Raw genomic sequence first — 18,538 nt, 5'->3', positions numbered from 1 at the left:
CACTATTTCTGATCTTTTTTTGCTGTCAGCTGGCCAAAATTCCTACTTATCATTCATGTCACTCAGCTCTTGTCCCTTTTCTGAAAGCCCCTTTCCTAACAGCCCTGCTCTCCCTGTGCCCTGCTCTACCCTGAGTCTAATGTAGACATCACTCCTGGGCTCCCTTGTACTCCAGGATGGCCTCCACCATGGTCCCCTACCTACCGTGTGCCCTGATTACCACTCATCTTATATCCTCATGGGCTGAAAACTTCTTGAGGACAGGCTGGTATCTGATTTCTTATCCCTCAGCATTGAGTAAGCATTTAACAATGTTTGTTAACTTCACTGTCTTTGTAGTACTGAATTGTTAGAGTAAGCACTCCAGTGTTTTCTCTACTACTCTGCTTTTCCTTTTCTGTGCTACCTTTCAGTTTTGCACAAATGTCCCACCGTTGCTCCACTTCTATATTCAGCAAATGTTTTTGAACTCTCTTAGAACGAAGTCACAGCCTTGACCTGCAAAGATCAACAGTCTGAGCAAACAGACCTGTGTAAAGAACTGTGCGTTGAATTTCATGATAAAGGGGGAAAAAAGGGCTATGAGAATATGGAGGACATTCCTTATGATTTAGGGAGTCTGGGAAGGATTTAGAACCCTGTCCAAGTTTTGCATGAAGGGGAGGCATTTTCTCCTACATCGGGAGTGGTTCTCAGAACAACGACTCAGCTGCTATGCTTCATAGATTACAGAATGGGCTGTGTATATCCCCGGGCACCCTCCCGTACAAAGTACTTCCCTCTTGACAGAAAGAAGACATTGATGACTTTCTAGATGTGGGTGAGAACAGAAAACATAGAACGGGGGAGAGGTGAAGAAAATCAGTAGGTGCTCACTCCCCATTCAAATGGGTTGGTAATGACAAGGAGAGAACTCAGAGGAGGCAGTGTGCTTCTTCCAGATCAGAAAGATCTGTATATTTTTAAATCAGGGGTTAAGGAATTACTGGTAGACAGGATTATAAGAGAGCCAAAAGATAAATATTGGAATAAGAACTTTTAGGTCATGAAGGCATGTGATCTGGATCACAAGGAAGAGGGATTCAGTTTAGTATTAAAAAAAATAAATAAATGTTAAGTAGTGTAGGGAATCGATTATCTTAATGAAAGGGCAAAATCACAATATTAACTTGATCACAGCTTAATATTTATCCTGATGCCCTTTGAGAGTTGTTTAAAATAAATACGTGTGTGTACTCTGCCTCAGTCCAAAAAGGATCTGAAGAGAACTGTACAGATTTCTGCAAAGTAAGTGAGTCTCCTAAGATATTCTGGTATAGTTTTAAAGTTGCCCTTCAGAACAAAAATCAAGTCAAGCAGAGCATGTTTGTGGATTTAGTCCTTCTATGGCCATTTAAAGGCTACCTACTAAGTACAAACACTGACCTAGAGACTAAACTGTATTTAATTTTACCCCTGTCTCCCCCCACCCCACCCCAGTCCTCTTTCTGGAGGAGTCGGAACACAAGCCAGAGGACCTATTGTTAGAGCGACTTTAGCTGTTCATGATACATTAAGCTAGGTATTGGACATTTTCTAGCCAGGGCAACTTTAACAATGAAATTACTATTTTTTTTCTTTCAAGTAACTCTCAGGAGTTTATTGTTCATGATGTGAACCTAACCAGAAACGGTCTTTTCCCTCTTTTATAATCGTAAATCTTGCACTGGGGAGATAAAGTATGATGGAATCTATGTGAGTATGATTTACTTAAATAGTCACACTTTGCGTATGTGTGGACACCGTGCAAATAAATGGATACATTAAGATTGGACAGCACTTAAAGAGATTTAATAATTCATCCTGTTGCCTCTGCAAATAAAAGAACCAAAGCCCCATTTATGCAATTGCTAAAATATGGCAGATAATGATGCATTCATGTTTAATATTGCTAATAAATTTGAAAATTCACATTTTTATTGATAAACATTTTCTTGAAATGCAGTCTAGGTGGACAGATTGTTAAATTTAAGTACTTTATAAATAAGATTTCTAGATAGTGAATGCGATTAGCGGCACTGCAGCGTCGAGAGCCATCTACCACCTTACCTGCATTCCTAAGCACTCAGCAATGAGTTTCGTATTTCACTTTTATGTGCAACCACAATGCACACAATTTTAGGGGAAAAATTAGCACGGTAACAGTAATGACCACTGTAAATATGGTGCTTCTCCTTGTTGACTTAAATTACGTGCTAACAGTATTTTGGGAAAAGTCTTTTCTGTTAGGCTAGCTTAATATATTGAAATTTTTTTGCCTGTAGGATTTATATATAGAAGAAATACATAAATCTTCTATAAGATTATATCTTTGACATACACACAGAAAAAGGCATATTATACAGTCCAGACAATTTGAGATCCAAGATTATTTTTATTCATTGGGAGCCATAAAATCTCATTAATATTTCTAGCTGCACAGGCTTTAATAAAATATTTCATAGCTCAAGATGCCCAAAGAATTATTTCCTCTTTGGGCTGGTTATCTCTAAAATTTCAAAAAAATTTTGAGAGAAGTGAATTCATACCTTATAGACATTAAATAATATTTCAGCATTCATCTTAAAAAAGCATGACATGCTAAAATATATTTTTTTGTACTGAAAATTTGGCCATCATTAATCATTATACAAAAGTCTTAATGATTACCCTCTGTATTGGCTGGAATATATGATTTTCTGAATTTTACTTCGTATCACTGGTGGACTGACTTTATGTATCATTCTTTTTTCCCAAGATCCCAGAAGCTTATTTCATTAGAGATCCCCATACGTTCCTCCTTACACAGGACTTTATTAAGGTATACGTGGTGTATTTAGTGTTGAGTGTTCTTTGGCCTCAGCTGCATGCACTCACAGGCATAACACTCCCACATTTAACCCCAGCTTCTACGTAAGAATAGCCACTTGGTGAACGGAAGCATGTTTGGAAGGAGAAAGCAAAGCCTGTCTACAAAATACTAACACTTGGATGATTCTGCACCCTGAGAGAAGAACACCCAGTGAATTTTCTGGACTTCTTTCATGGCTGACTTGGGATCCACTTGCATTGTCAGGGAGTGTGTTGACCTCTCTCGTTGATGCACATTGATTATGACAATCACTCTCCTTCCCCTGCAGGCCATGGAGGCCCAGATACAGAACTTTGGACAGACGCCATCTCAGTTGCTTATTGAGCCACATCCGCCTCGGAGCTCTGCCATGCACCTGGTAAGACAGAGCAGCCTGAAAAGAAAGTTTTCTGCTTTCTTTGTACCTGGGTACGCGTCAAGTCAGATCGTCATTTCAGCAGCGTTTTTAAAGGCTTCTCGGTGTATTGGTTAAGTCTTCAGGCTCAGTATATGCTGATACCCTGCGGAGACACAGAGGGGAGTGCGGTTCCTACCTTTACGTCCTGCCACACTCACCCAATTTGGGGTTCACAACAATTGCCTTCTTCTCTGACTTTAGCCTCTGCCTAAACTCATTCAGACACATAGAGGCACCAGAATTAGATTTGATTTATAAGGTAGGATGAAAATATAATAGCAACACAATATGATATGGCCCAATTTAATCTTTTGGGGCAAGGTTGAGTAGGGGGAGTAGCTCATTTTAAGAAGAGGGCAGAAATACAGAGGTAACTTGCAGAGGCAGGAGGGTTTAAAAACAAGGGCTCCAGAGCCAGTCTGGTCAAACCCCAGCTCTGCCTCTAGCTAGGGAATGACCTGGGCAAGGTATTCAACCTCCCTGTTTACGTTGCAACATCTGTTACATGAAAGCAAAAATACCATCTGCCTTGAGAATTTCATGACTTAATACCATAGGGCACTTAGACCAGCACCTGGTGTGCAGCACGTTCTCAATAAATGTTAGCTGGTGTCATCATCACCACTACCTCCTCATATTAAAACTTGTATTCCCGTTTTACAAGGGAAGAGGTAATATTCTTTTCATTTTAATCGGAATTTTAAAAGCTCATTTTCTTTTTTTTTAAAGCTCATTTTCATAACAAAACAGGCCTTTTTCAGTCTATTAGCAAATTGTACAACATTTCCCTCTTTAATTTGAAGACGGTACATTTTTTCCGAGAAACTTCTGTGGAAGGCATTTTATTTTTTAAGCTGTGGGTTTTCACTGATTTCTTTACTGAAGTGAAAAATGCTTGAAGGTAAAAGAACATGTTTGCAAAATGAATTAAAGTTCATCCATTTTTCTAGGCAGTTATCAAGGCAGCAAGTCCCCTAATTTTGGAGTAAAGAGCTCTGAAATATGGTCCATAGTATATGTGCAAACAAATTTATAAGCTGTTATTTTGTGGCGGAAGTACTGTTCAGACCTTTCATTTATTTTTTCAGTTAGTAAATTCGTATCGAGTTCCTTCTGTGTGTCAGGCATGACGCTAAGCAACTGGCAACACAGAGGGGGCTGCATCCTCCAGACCTATCGAGTCAAACTCCTAGTGAAACAAATAAATGTGTTTGTTTGAAAACGTTTTTTCTCTCTACAATGGCTCCAACAGCTTCAGCCCCTTTGGTCACTAATGAACTCTTCTGCTTGAAATTGGTCCTTGCTTGTGACAAAGCAAAGAGGTTGATACCAAGCACACGGTTTCATATGAACACACAGTCACAGTGTAGACAAGGGGAGGTGGCCTTGGAGCCTCAAGCCTTAGATGAATTTTTTTTTTAAAGATTTTATTTATTTGACAGAGAGAGACACAGCAAGAGAGGGAACACAAGCAGGGGGAGTGGGAGAGGGAGGAGCAGGCTCCCCGCAGAGCAGGGAGCCGGTTGTGAGGCTTGACCCCAGGACCCTGGGCTCACGACCTGAACTGAAGACAGACGCTTAACAACTGAGCCACCCAGGCGCCCCTAGATGAAGTATTTTTAATAAGCTAAGAGAGTATCTCTAACACTTTATTTTATGAAATGCTTTGGCAGAAGAGTTTTATTCCCGTGTTAGTTGTCTCTGTTTAATAATAATAATAAAAATACTTATCCTGGAGAAGTGCCCAGTCAGGATTCATTGCTTTCCTGGGGAAAATTGTGAGAGACTAAATTGGCATGGAACTGCTCATAAAGGAAACCTAAAACCTTCTACGTTCGTGGAGCAGACACTTCATACGTATAGAAAACAATTACAGAACATTTATGAACGCGACATAATGGCTATTTCCAGCATCCCCATTTTGGGCTTTCAATGCAGGAGTATTGATGGTGTTTTATAGTTGCTGGAACTGTAGCATCGATAGTGTCTGCTGTCTGTCGAGGCACATGCTAGACGTCTGAAAGCACAGACTGAAGGAAGGAAAAAGGGGTAGCCCTCAGCAAGCGCACAGTCTAGAAAGGAGGCGTCAGCCATAACCAGTCAGGATTGCCACAGCAGAGATGCGTGCAAAGCTCTGACGGGGAAGGCCAGTATATTTTAGTTATTTAGATTGCAGCCATGACGCCAGATCAGCCAGGTAAAAAGTGAAAGTATCAGTCCATTCACCTTATCTTTCATGTAAACAGTGTCAGTCCCTGACTTCACTAATTTTTCCACTCAACTGACGTTTTTCACCGCACTGAATAATGCTGCTGCATCAGGAGACGGACCTGGGAGCTCACGTCTCACCCCGCAGTCTCGAGAGGCTTAGACTGAGGCTGGTCGTGAATGATCTCGTGTCCTCAGCCGGCGGTGGCACAGGGCCCTTGCCCCTTTCCCCATGCCATCCTCCCCGGATGGAAGTTCAGGTTGCTTTGCTCTCTGCTCATGCTAGCCTCGTCTGTGTTAACCTCCGTCTCCCCAGAGCTTTCACTAACTGTGTTATCCCTTCTGTTTTCTTCTGCTCTCTTCCCTTTCTATTCAACAGTGTTTCCTTCCACAGAGTCCACTCATGTTTAAAGATCAGATGCAACAGGATGTGATCATGGTGCTGAAGTTCCCATCAAATTCTCCGGTGACCCACGTAGCAGCCAACACACTGCCCCACCTGACCATCCCTGCGGTGGTGACTGTGACCTGCAGCCGGCTGTTTGCGGTGAATCGATGGCACAACACAGTAGGTATGTGTGTCCAAGCGCATCACTTACTAGAGGGGTCTTAGGAGGTGCAGTTAAGTGAAGGTAAGTGCGCTGGGGGCTAGCTGGTATGCCAGATTATCTACGGACAGCAGCAGAGCAAATCGGTGCCAGACCTGACAAGAGGAGCCTTGTCTGTCTCATCCACTGTTGCTCTGTGTTGGGGCCTCACCGAATGCTTGGCTGATGGTTAAGTGTTCAATAAATATTCAATAAATTGAAGCAGGTCTACAGCTAACTCAGGTCCTCCCACCCTACCCTATGCCTGCCCCACAGGAAAAAAGAAAAACCACTTTTATCCCATATTTAACAAAAGTGAGTTTGAATCTGGTTTCAAATTCTCTTTCTTCCACTTCAATAATTTAGTTAGCAAATATTTGAATGGCCACTCTGTCAAATAGCCATGAGCACAACAATGAACAAGACAGACACCATCTCCCTCCTTGAGGAGCTGAGAGTCTTTGAGAAAAGACAAAATCTAAATTGTTTAGTGATTTCATGTATGTTTTCTTTAAACTCGTTCCCAAGAGTTCCAGCTGGTACATCTTGAAGTGATAGGATTCTATTATCAAAATTAGACATATTGATACTTACCTAACCAGGACAGAAGTCGATGTGACCAAATGATTTAGTTGGCCAAATTCACCCCTTACGATATCCTCGGAAACCCCAGGACTCTCACTGTCTCCAGGACTAAATGGATAAGCCATGGTAAATTAACCTGAATTTTTCTATTCTTTTGACTTCTGTATTGCTCTGAAAAACGGTATCAAGTATATCATAGCTTATTCTTCTAAGAATTTCTAAATGCACTTATTTTATGTTTATCGGTGATACTATCAACATGAGGTATAACTAATTCCATTTGATCAGAAAGATGCAACAAACATCTTAAGAAAAAATATAACTTTATTATTCACAGAAGTCTGAGCCTCTAGAAATATTTTGCATTGAGAAAAAAACTGTAAAGGATTAATTTTTTCTTTAGCATTGTTCAAAAGTATTATATATGTTATATAATCACATGTAAAAAATTATGACTAATAACTCAATCAAGCCCTAAATATTAATCCTCTGGTAGTAGCTTTTCCTGAGCTTAAGGTCTTAGGTGTGGCTCCATTTTTTACCTTCAATTGACTTGCCATCTATTGACGGAAAATGGGAGTCCCATCTTCCCCTCTGCCCTGGCCCAGGTGAGCCCTGCCATGCTCACGCCCACCCCCGCTTGCAGACACAGCTTCATAGATTTCAAGCTCATCGGTTGCCCGGAATCTCAGCTCGCTGATGGGCTCAAGAAATGTTGTGATCTTCTGTTATAGGCGGCTTCTTCTTGTTGTTAGGATAAGAACACTGTTTCCAGCTTCCTACATCTGACATAGAAGCCAGCGTCCCTGTTGTGGATGGTTTCTTTTGAGAATATCTACAAAGATGTGTAGTATGACCATCATTCTTACAACAATTTGCCAAATAATTTTTAAGCAATACAGCTTTTCTACAATCATCATAGAACACTGCTTATTAGGAAGTTCCTTCTCTCTGAGACTTTTGTGGTAGTTTTCTCCTTCTGTTTAAACTTTAGGCCTCAGAGGAGCTCCAGGATACTCTTTGGATCAAGCTCATCATCTTCCCATTGAAATGGACCCCCTAATTGGTACGTTAACAACAAAAATACATTTTCATGAATGCTGACTGTCCACAGATTCCTATGTAGTTATTTATTACAAAAGGTAGTCGAATGATAATTTTTCTGCCATAAAATTAGTGTGCAGATAACATTGAATTACCGTCAAGGAGCTGTGTAGATCATAATATGCCATCTAAGGACTTTTTGGTATTTAAGCAAGTATTTGTGGCATTTTCTTGATTTTTTTTTTTAGGAGTTCATTTAAGTTGGTTCTAAACAAGGCAAATCATTCCAAACTGTCCTCTCCTTCAGACTAAACTATTCTTTAACAACTATATATTATTTAAAATATTTAAAATATGTGAGGACTCAAAAAAATCATTGAAGAGAACTAACATGAAAGACATCTTTTCTAGAAATCTCCTTTCAATAGGCCAGTATTTTTTAATTAAAGATTTCATATGAATTGCAAACGTATGAGCTATAACTCTTTGCAAAAGATAATGGAAATATTTTTAAATCATGTACACATTTATTAGCAGATGCTCCAGAACAAGCCCCTTCTTTTTCCTAGGCCTCAATTTCCTATCTGCAACATGACTGATCAGGATGTTTGTCCTGACTTTTTCATGGGATCATGTAGAGAACTAAATTAGGAAAAAAAAAAAGTGGCTTGAAAAAAGTATAAAGCCATATGCAAGTTATGGTATATCGTCCCTTATATTTCTTAATTCTCCCTTCATCTTTGAACCCAGAAATAAGTTAAAAGGCAGTCATTTAAGTTAGTTACTTATACCCCTACACAGAATAGCATTTACATGTCTTTGGGAAGAGATAAGGTTTAGGACTGGGAATATTTTAGAGTCAGTCCAACTATTCCTTTGTCCAAGAAACATCGACAGTGTCACATGCAGCAGGAATGTAACCTTGGAGAAATTAGCAGCTCTCTTCTAATTAATCAAGGACCAATTACACAGTTCTCAAGTGACTCAGAACCATTGATTTTCTTTTTCTTTGCTACCTTTCTCAGTATAATTTGTTTTGGCTTACCTCCCTGGTCGTTGTTATTATAGCATTAGTGGGAGTCCACAAAGAGTAGCACTTCAGTCTAATTGGCGTGAGAGAGTATGGGTGATCGTCTGCATCTCCTGTTTAAGAATTCAGCCCAGGGATTTAGCCTGAAAGGACAGTGCAGAGAACGGAACAGGCTAGCATGCAGACAGGCACTAGGGAAATCAGACGGTGTCTCCGAGTTCCTGACTTTATTCAGATTCAGTCCCAGTGCTGTCCACGGGAGTCTCTGCCTGTCTTCTTCCTCCCCACTCCCTCTCCCATCTTTTCTGTTTGTCTCCTCCCCTGCCAGCCCATTCTGGAAAGGCCTTCTGTTTGTTGACAAGCCAGGTCTTTAAAGCTGCTGACCTAAAGCTCCCTGTGGGGCTGCCCACATAACAACATCCCTTGCTCAAACCTCTCCCCTCTTTTTTCCACATGAATTGTAAATGCCATCAGAAAATGACAGATTGGGGCAACGATTAAGACTTTTTTTTCCTTCTATACCATACTTCACACAATATTTCTTCCTCCTGATTACAGAACTGGTTGGACCCTAATGAACTTGTACATAGTGAACATGTATAGAATTCAAGGCATCTAAATATTTTTATTTTCAATTCATTATCTGACGTCTTCATGTTGTTTTTATTTATTGGGGGAGAGGGAACTGAAGTTTCTGACAACTTTGAGATGTGTAAAATGGTTCATAAATAACCACTGCTACTAAAAATTAAGCTTCTATTCCTCATGGGGAAATGTTAAAATGTTAATAATCTTATGGCCTTAAAAGCCCATTTCTAGATAAAAGAAGCATAAAAATATTCCTTGAAGAACCTCCTGTGGAATCCTTCTTTAAATTCTTTTTTTCTGTGTATGTTTAGCCAATAACTCTGGTGTGAACAAACGGCAGATCACGGACCTTGTTGATCAGAGTATACAAATCAATGCACATTGTTTTGTGGTCACAGCAGATAATCGCTATATTCTTATCTGTGGGTTCTGGGATAAGAGCTTCAGAGTTTACTCTACAGAAACAGGTAAGCTTAACTATGAAATACCTTTTTCTCTTCAAAATGCCTTTGTTAGACCCAGAGCTTAAAATAAAATCATGCTTAATAATGTAGACATTTTCATCTTGAGTGTCAAGATTCAAATTAAATGTTCACGTTGTAAGTAACTCATTATAACTCTATCCATTCCAAACATTAGCATGAGTCCTGATTTCATAGCACAAACGGGACTACTATTCCTTCCCCAAATCAAGTCCAGTAAAAGACCTTAAACCTCCCCGTAGTCTGGCCCAACTCCTGGAGAATGAAAATCATGATTGTGTTGCTTTCGAAGCCATGTCCTTAAAACTCCCAAGGAACATTCTTGCATCATTTTTCAGAAGAAATTGAAGAAAGCATCTGTAGCTGGATTTGAATTAGCTTATAAATTTTCACATTTACAGATCCACTTTTCACAAATCTAGTAAAATAAAGTTAAGCTTATTACCATTTAAAGAAAAATAGCAAATGAATTAAACCTACCGTTTTTTTGTGTGTGTGTTTCAGGGAAATTAACTCAGATCGTGTTTGGCCACTGGGATGTGGTCACGTGCCTGGCCAGGTCTGAGTCATACATAGGCGGGGACTGCTACATTGTGTCTGGGTCTCGAGATGCTACCCTGCTTCTCTGGTACTGGAGTGGGCGACACCATATCATAGGAGACAACCCTAACAGCAGTGAGTATTTGTGTAGAAGTGTCCCATCAGACTACAAGTTTCTTTAAATATATTTTGCTTTTTTTATTTTTCTAACAGCTTTTCCTAGGGTTATAAGGATTCTTTTTTAATTTTATTTTACTTTATTATGTTATGTTAGTCACCATACAATACATCATTAGTTTTTAAAATATGAAAGCTTTAGGTGGCAAAAATCTTTGCTAGAATGTTGTTTGTTATTCTATTGTACCTACTGTAACCTTCAACTTGGGGAAAGTTCCAGGTCTCCTCACATTGACCCTGTAGTTGGCAGTCTTCCCCCAACCTCCAAATGTCTCTATCCTTCAGAAATTTCCTTCAGTATCTCCTCATCCATTAAACTTTGTATAATTTCTCTCAACTGAATATACTCTCTCCCTCCTCTGAATTTCTATAAGGTTTTATTTGTGCCTCAGTGAGGACACTTACTACTTTCTTCCACACAGTCTAGTAAATTTCTCTGTTTATTCGTTTAACAGTGATTGAGTACTCCCTTCAGACTAGGCATTCGGACGGCAAAAACTGAGTAAGACAGTTTCTTTGCTTGTGATGATTCCCAAGTATTTTTATTCAACAGTACTCCCTAAGATATCCTGTAGGGAAAAAATGGGGGACTCCAGAGTAAAATAATTTTAGAAAACAGTGCATTTACTCTTACTATGTAAGTAAGTTCTGAAAGTCTTACTTACACAAACAAATCTGTTGAAATTTGCTTAACCCACAATTTCTCAAACATGTTTTTCCATGGCCTCTTTTGCTAATGGCAGAACAGTTATTATTCTTTGGAATTGTTGTTCTGAGGAAACACTAAAATGGATCACGAGTCTCTCCCTTTCCATTTTAAATCTCCGGTTCCTGGGATAGTGATACACATAATAGGATTTTCAGTATTGTTAGATGAAGGACGCCTGGGTGGCTCAGTCGTTAGACATCTGCCTTCGGCTCAGGTCATGGTCCCAGGGTCCTGGAATCGAGACCCACATTGAGCTCCCTGTTCGGCGGGAAGCCTGCTTCTCCCTCTTCCACTCCCCCTGCTTGTGGTCCCTCTCTCGCTGTCTCTCTCTTTCTATGAAATAAATAAATAAAATCTTTAAAAATATATATATTGTTAAATGAAGAACTAGATAAGAGATTGCCTAGAAATAATCACTGTTTTTAATTACTAAGCTTTCAGTAGTCTCAATGCAAATATTCCCTATAAAATAATGGTGTCTGTACAGTGTTGAAAATGGCAAGTACCTAAACCAGGGCGATTCTACTTGTAATTCATACACTGGTCACAGCTTACACAGTACCTCCCAAACAAACTGAACCATGAGTTTGGGTCCTCTTTATGACAAGATAGAGATAAGAGTTTTCCAGGAATGCTGGGTATCTGCCACTGAAATGTTGTAAGAGTAGTTGACAAATGGACGAGATGCTGTGTTTCAGCTGCGTGGCGGGAGGCTGCCACCCCTGGCCTGTTCGTTCCAGCCTATGAGAAAGCTGAGGATCAAAGCCAGTTGTACGTCTGTCCACCCTTCAAGTCCCACCCACCCCCGCTCTTAAGCATTTTGACAGGAATATTGCAAAAAGAGGAAATGGCTTTTGATTGATAGGAGCAAAGGCCCTATCATAGTAGAGAAGAAAATGAAAATGAAATATATATGAATGAAGGTAGTGGGGGAGGAACTAGATGCAGCCAAATATTATGTGAGGTTTCATTCTTGCTGCTGGAGCTGAAGACCAACAGATGAAGAAACTAGAAGTATATCATGGAGTAACGTCTCTTAGCATAGACACTGAGTGAGTGAAAGTAGTGCGTTATGCGTATCAGCCTCTGCTCTAAGTTGTGAACGAAGTTGTGAACAAACAGACCGGTTTGAGGAAAAAAAATATTCAGTGTTGCTTGATTTCCAGCCAGCTCAAACAGTGAGCTACCAATTCTACATTATAACAAATATCATTCTCTACTAAAAAGTTAATCTCCTTATTTATTCTTTTCTAAAACCATACCATTAAAAAAACCAGAAACTTCATTTTTAGCAGAATCTGTATGTGTGTGTGTGTGTGTGTGTGTGTGTGTGTGTGTGTGTTTACATGTGTATAAGACACTTGATCTACCATGGATGGCTTTCTTATTCTCAAGCATGGCACATTATCACATATATTTTATCTAAATTTATTTTTGCATATTTACAAATCTTCATTTTCATAGTAGTGTAGTATTCATTAGAAAAGTCAAATTAAGCAGCAGGTCTGTGTAGTATCTTCCATCTATATTGATAAAAATTAAAAGATTTTAGATAACAAATTTTTTTTTAAGAAACAGAAGAGTGCTTGAAATCTCATTAAATAACATCTTCAAACTGGAGCTCAGAAATGATGAAAATGGTAGTTCCCAAAAGAGGATTCATTTCTTAAAAGCTACCATCTGGTAGCTGAGATAAGATATTTTATATATCATACTACTATGAGGTAAAGAATTTTTTTACATTTTAAGTTATAGTAATTGTCTGTGTTAGCTACTTAATTTTAATGTGATTTTCTGATGATCTTTTAAATGAAAAGATGGTTAACGATGGTTGCTTTAGTCCATCAGTTATCAAGAAAAATTAAATGTAGTAATACTTAGAATGGTTAAAGTTTCTTACAACAGGAGCTATATAAATAAAAATGTTTATATTGACCCTTAAGAACAAAATTGTGAATATTGTATTTGTTAAATGCAGCATTTTATTTAGGCTCTCAACAAAGACAAGATTATCCTTAAGAAAGTAAGAATGTTATTGATACATATCTTTTACTGTTGCCTCCTTTAATAAGAATTTATTTTTGGTCAAAACTATTGTCATCATTATGACCCTAAATGACTTTATAAAACCCACCTTGCCAAGACTTCTTGAACATTTAATATGGACGTATGTCATATAGCTTTATTTCACCCATCATCCTTAATATAAGGGGGGGGGGAAATGCTCTTCTAGAATAAACAGGATGATCACCTAAAGTGTTAGGCAAGCAACAAGCATGTATTGAAGGCCTACTGGGTGCTGGTCCTATCTTAGCCGCTGCGAAAGCTGGATAGTCAAAGTCTCTGGCCTTCTGGAGTTTACAAAAACCCATATTATACTAATCACCAAACTGCTTTTTCTGCTTGAATGTACTGAACACATTGAGTATTTATTATATGAATCATAAATTGCTATCAGATAATATTTGGTATCATACTGCAAAATGTTTAGTCTTACATCTTGGGTACAAAATAATTACGTTAAAAATTGGTGTCAGCTTTTTACCATATGGATAATTATAATAGTAAAAAATTAATCATTAGTCATATCTAGTATTTGATAGACTGATTTATGGCTCACTGAGTCTGTTAAAATAGCCAGCCTGGTAGCACAGGTATGCATGACTAGAGAGACCACATATACTGGTCAATGCACTTTTTTTTTGTAAAGGCAGTCACAGCCCACACTGAATTGCCTGTCACATCAGGGATCAGCCATGGGTGTTGACACAGACATAGTCCTTGCCATCAGAAAACTCACAACATGAAAGAAAAAGATTTTTTTTTCTGTCCCAGTTTAATCTATTCTAGCTACCAATTCACAGGTCAGAGAATCAGGCTGTGTGTGTTTTCTATCTTATAATGCATTGCTACTCAAGACCAAAAAGCTGGTTATGTCTAAATTCATATTAAAGTGTGCGACACAATGCCCTTAGGTTTTGAGGGTTGTATATATTAACCTAGACTTGAAGGGGGAAGTCCTAGTGTGAAACATAATATGCCAGTAGCCATTAGAATTCAGGGGTTTGGTCTTGGTGTGGACATTAAATTGCTTTGTATGTCAGAGGCTGAATCTTATTTATTCAGCACAACATAAAATGATAGGATTCACTTAATCACTTTCTCAAGATTAATTCAAGTGGCTCTCTAATATATTTATGTCCCTTTTGCATTGTCATTATTCTTTTTTAATGGAGAGCTCTATTAGTACCACAGAGAAAATATAACTAATGCTTGTAGATTTTTTTAGGTAGGTGCAGAAAGAGTTTATGGTTTCATTGAGTCAAATATATTATTGTGACTAATTCAGACATCTCAAAAATAGTCTTTTCCTAATTATTTTTATACTTTTAAAGGATTCGCCACAAAGACGATGAACATTTATAAGCAGATTATTACAAAGTTTCAGACCATAAAATAAATAAGCAGGTGCTACCTAGCATAGGTTGCAGTTGAATTCCCGTTGTTTTATGAATATATTTTATAATACTCATGTCCAGTGTTACTCTTTCAAACTTGGGACTTTGAACATAGAAAATTTTCTTGGAGATTTAAATAGGCCCCTGACTAGATAACAGAATCGCAGAGATGTGGGGGACAGATGCTTTCATCTGAAACACTCTTTTGCACAAATTCTGAAACTAATTTGGAAGTGATAAAAATTAATTTGCGCACTCTAATTGGAATCAGCCTACTGCATGAAAGAAAGGAGAGCAGAGCAGGCAATTTGTGCTAAAAGCTGATTGAATTTTTTTGTCAGGTAGGTATCTTGGACTTGGCCGTTTATCCTCCTGAGCCCCTCTTTGCAATATATTACAACCCATCTCTGACTGGTGTTCTTTAAAAGGATCAATGCTATTCCTGTTGAATCCCTGGAGCCCAAAATTTCATTGATCTTGGGACTTGACATTTCTCATTACGTGCTGTAGCTTCCAACAAGATAGTCACAAGAGGGCCAAGTCAACATTGTTGTCTCTTCAGCAGACACTTAAAATACACTGGGACCTCAGCTCAAAATCCAATTTGCTTTTAGAGTGTGTGGTTGTAATGTTTATACCAGATATAAGGTGCTTGGTAGAGAGTCTGTCGATACATACTTAGGACATTTTTTAAATCATAGCGGTAGGAAGTTTTGGAAGAGAATTTACTATTTGTCTTTTCAGATCACATCTACAGATATTCATCGAGTGACATGCATAAGACATGATTTTGCCTTTTCAGTCTCACTTTTTAAAAATAAGTCTTTTAGCTCATGTATGAGCATTATGCAAAGTATGAAACGAGAAGCCCATTGAAAAGGAGACTCCAGCTGTGCACACATCCCTTCCCTGGGCTCCCATTGTGTGAGCTTCAGCTCTGGACACCGAGCCTCCTGCCAGCCACAGCCTGTCACTACACATCTGCCAAATCTAGCCCTCTCTTTGTTTGCATCCAGCCTTCTCTTACTATGGCTATCCTGGTGCCCAGCTCCATGACCGCCACTAACCAGTGGTACCGTACCAGATGAAAGCCTGGACAAAGGACAGTCCAGAGATATTTTTAACATATATGTATGTTTGCCTCACTTCTCAGACCAAGGGATCTTATCTAGGGCTTATGAAAGTGTGAAATGTATCAGAGGAAGCATAGTTATCTGTGAACAATTCCTAACTCCTAGGACTTTCAAAAATGACATCTGTAATGTAGCATCCGTTTCTCAGCCTCGAATCCCCTCAGCCTAACATGGGGAGACTTTATAAGGTTCCTGACTAAGAAGAGGGCTGAATACCACTTGGTCAGTGCCTTTCCTGTCCCTTAATGGAACTGAGGCTGCAAGGCTCTTTGGCTGGGGTCAAAAGCACTAGTCAAAAGACTAATACATTTCTGTGATCAGAGAACTTCAGATCCGTACCGGGAGGGTTGGGGGTGTCGCTGGGCGTTATGCAAAGCTCTGCTTCCTTGGATTATACTGTTGACTGTCTGGGGAAGGTAATGGCAGGACAGTAATGTCCTTGACCTAGATCCAGGTTCAGGACTTCAAGGGAGGATATTTGTCCTGCTGACATTTCAGTGCTCAGAGGTGGTCAGTTGTCATCTCTGCAAGAGAAAAAAACATAGAGTTAATGAATAGCTATCTTCTGTTTTCCAGTGAGTACACTGTGAGTATGTAATAAAAAGGAAACCACATCAGAGGACATTTTCCAACCCCAGGGATGTTTTTATGTGGGTCACCTGTGACCTGTGGAAAATGTGGGCCCAGGCACTATGGGTGCTTGGGCCAGACCTCTGCAGGTGGCTGAGGATACAGAGTCTCCATAAGGGACTCTTCACAGACACAGTCCTTCAGAGCTGCCCTAACAATTATCTAGCAGTTTTTTTAAATAAATCTTGAAAATCGGAGTAGTTAATAAAATACTTATTCTGGGATTTCAAGCCATCCGGTTTTTATGTAGGTATAAACATGAACGAAAATACCTTCCACAGGGATTCTGCAGTGAGCTAACAAAGGTTGTAGATAAAATCTGAACGTCATATATCATCAAGACTTTCATCCTCTGACTCCAGCAGAACTGCGCTGAGGGTCATAGATTGTAGAAACTCTGCTATTTTTGTTTAGCTCTTAATTCAGAAGGACCAAAGCTTCCCCCTGCGTAGTAGTCCCACAAATAAGGTTTAAAATAATAAGAACCATGAGTATCTTTACTTTGATCATTTCTCTAAAAGCAGAGACCCATCTCACTGAAAAAGTTCCTCGTCGGTGCCATGTGAATAACAGCATCTAATATCTTTGTACTGTTTTCATCAACCATTTTGAAAATACTGAAATGGCTTTTGCTTAAAAATAAGTTGGAATCTGTTTATAATAAGCCTTTTATATTTGGAGTTTCCAAATGCTTGCCTATAAGCAATCTCAAAATCAGGCATGTTTGTTCTTTATCATCCATGGGGATTCCATCACACGGAGAGCTCTTCTGTTGGGAAGATGAGGGGGGTTGAGGGTGATGACGCTGTGGTCCTGGCGGGGGGAGCCTCACCTGCATCTCCCTGTGCACAGGCCCTTTAACCCCCAGCTACATCCATCAGTTGTGATGTGACAGTGACAGAATATTCCCAAGATTTTGAACGATTGTTGGGGTGTGTGACATCTGTCCCTGGCAATGAAATGTCCCTGGCAGGGAAATATGCTTTCCCCCTGCTGCAGGTTTCCCAACTCAGAAACCCCCAAATAACATTTTATTGACTTTTCTCTAGTTTAAAGAGGGAAACAATGCTGTTAGGGGCCCTAAACAATATCCCCTAATAGTTAAGTTCCACAGTATGTTCAAATGATCTGGGGAGATTGTAATGAAAAAAAATTTTTTAGCTTTCTAAATCAGAGGCAAGCCTTTGAAAACCTTACTTCCTAACAGAAAATAGATTACGTACATGAGGAATAGTTTTATACATGTATTTCAGTTCCCTGCAAGAGAACTAGATTGCTTTCTACCTTTTTCTGTAGCCTATAAGGGAAAAGTTTAGAAAACTCTTTATGTAAATTTTATTAAGCATATAATTTCAGGATTTTTCAATTCACCAGTCTCTCTGACATAAAATAATCTTAGAAAAATTAAGGATAATATTACACATAAAATCTTAATTCTCATTTTACCAGGGAACGCAAGGCATCTTTGAAGCATCATTTTAAAAATATGTCTCAGACAAATCCAGGACTGCTGACAAATATAAATGGATACTTTGCCAATATTCAAACACATTATAGCAGTGTACATAAACTTAGAAGAAGATGACACACTCATTTGGGCCGCCATCTCCCTTCTTCCATACTCCATCAGAGAGATGCCTCAAAAGCAAAATGGAAACTGATGTATCTGGGAAAGCTCACATAAAACTGAGCAATTCCTGGAGAGACAGAAGATGGGTGGGTGTAAAGAAGGAGGTATTGGCAAACCAGAGGGAAGTGCGTTATGTGCCATGCAGGAGGAGGCATCTGAGTTACGCTCTTTCCCCCCAGAATTTTCCCAGACCTATTGTTGCCTTCCCTCCGGCCACTGTGGGGCATAGGATTAGAGCGCTGGCACAGCTGTTCAGTGCTGCGGGTCACATCGGTGCCAGGGGAGGGGCTCTCCAGGAGGCAGGCACAATTGCCAACCCTTGAACATTCACTTTGCCACCCCCCCACCCCGCTCCCTCCACAGTGAGGCCCAGGCATCGCAGCCCGGGAGGCAACGCTCAGAGCCGTGTCAACCCCGAAGCACAGGGCGGTTCTCTGAGAGACAAGAATT

The 18,538-nt window shown here is 39.5% G+C and overlaps 1 protein-coding gene across 10 annotated transcripts in view; it reads left to right on the top strand.

Moving 5' to 3' along the window:
* The window catches only part of NBEA (neurobeachin), a 686,692-nt gene that overhangs the window by 658,117 nt on the left and 10,037 nt on the right, over positions 1 to 18,538 (top strand). For 4 of the 10 annotated variants that reach the window (XM_073894686.1, XM_073894682.1, XM_073894680.1 and 1 more), the window contains 6 exons: positions 2,777 to 2,839; positions 3,159 to 3,248; positions 5,875 to 6,067; positions 7,662 to 7,733; positions 9,641 to 9,796; positions 10,316 to 10,486. In XM_073894686.1, coding sequence (XP_073750787.1) covers positions 2,777 to 2,839; positions 3,159 to 3,248; positions 5,875 to 6,067; positions 7,662 to 7,733; positions 9,641 to 9,796; positions 10,316 to 10,486 — 745 coding nt within the window. The remainder of the gene's footprint in view (positions 1 to 2,776; positions 2,840 to 3,158; positions 3,249 to 5,874; positions 6,068 to 7,661; positions 7,734 to 9,640; positions 9,797 to 10,315; positions 10,487 to 18,538) is intronic. The other 6 variants (XM_073894688.1, XM_073894684.1, XM_025875043.2 and 3 more) reach the window with 3 other exon arrangements.

Source organism: Callorhinus ursinus, unplaced genomic scaffold (genome assembly GCF_003265705.2).
Source record: "Callorhinus ursinus isolate GAN/ISIS: 27379988/994484 unplaced genomic scaffold, GSC_fseal_2.0 scaffold7, whole genome shotgun sequence".
NCBI lineage: Eukaryota > Metazoa > Chordata > Mammalia > Carnivora > Otariidae > Callorhinus > Callorhinus ursinus.
This window is presented reverse-complemented; position numbering and strand designations above follow the sequence as displayed.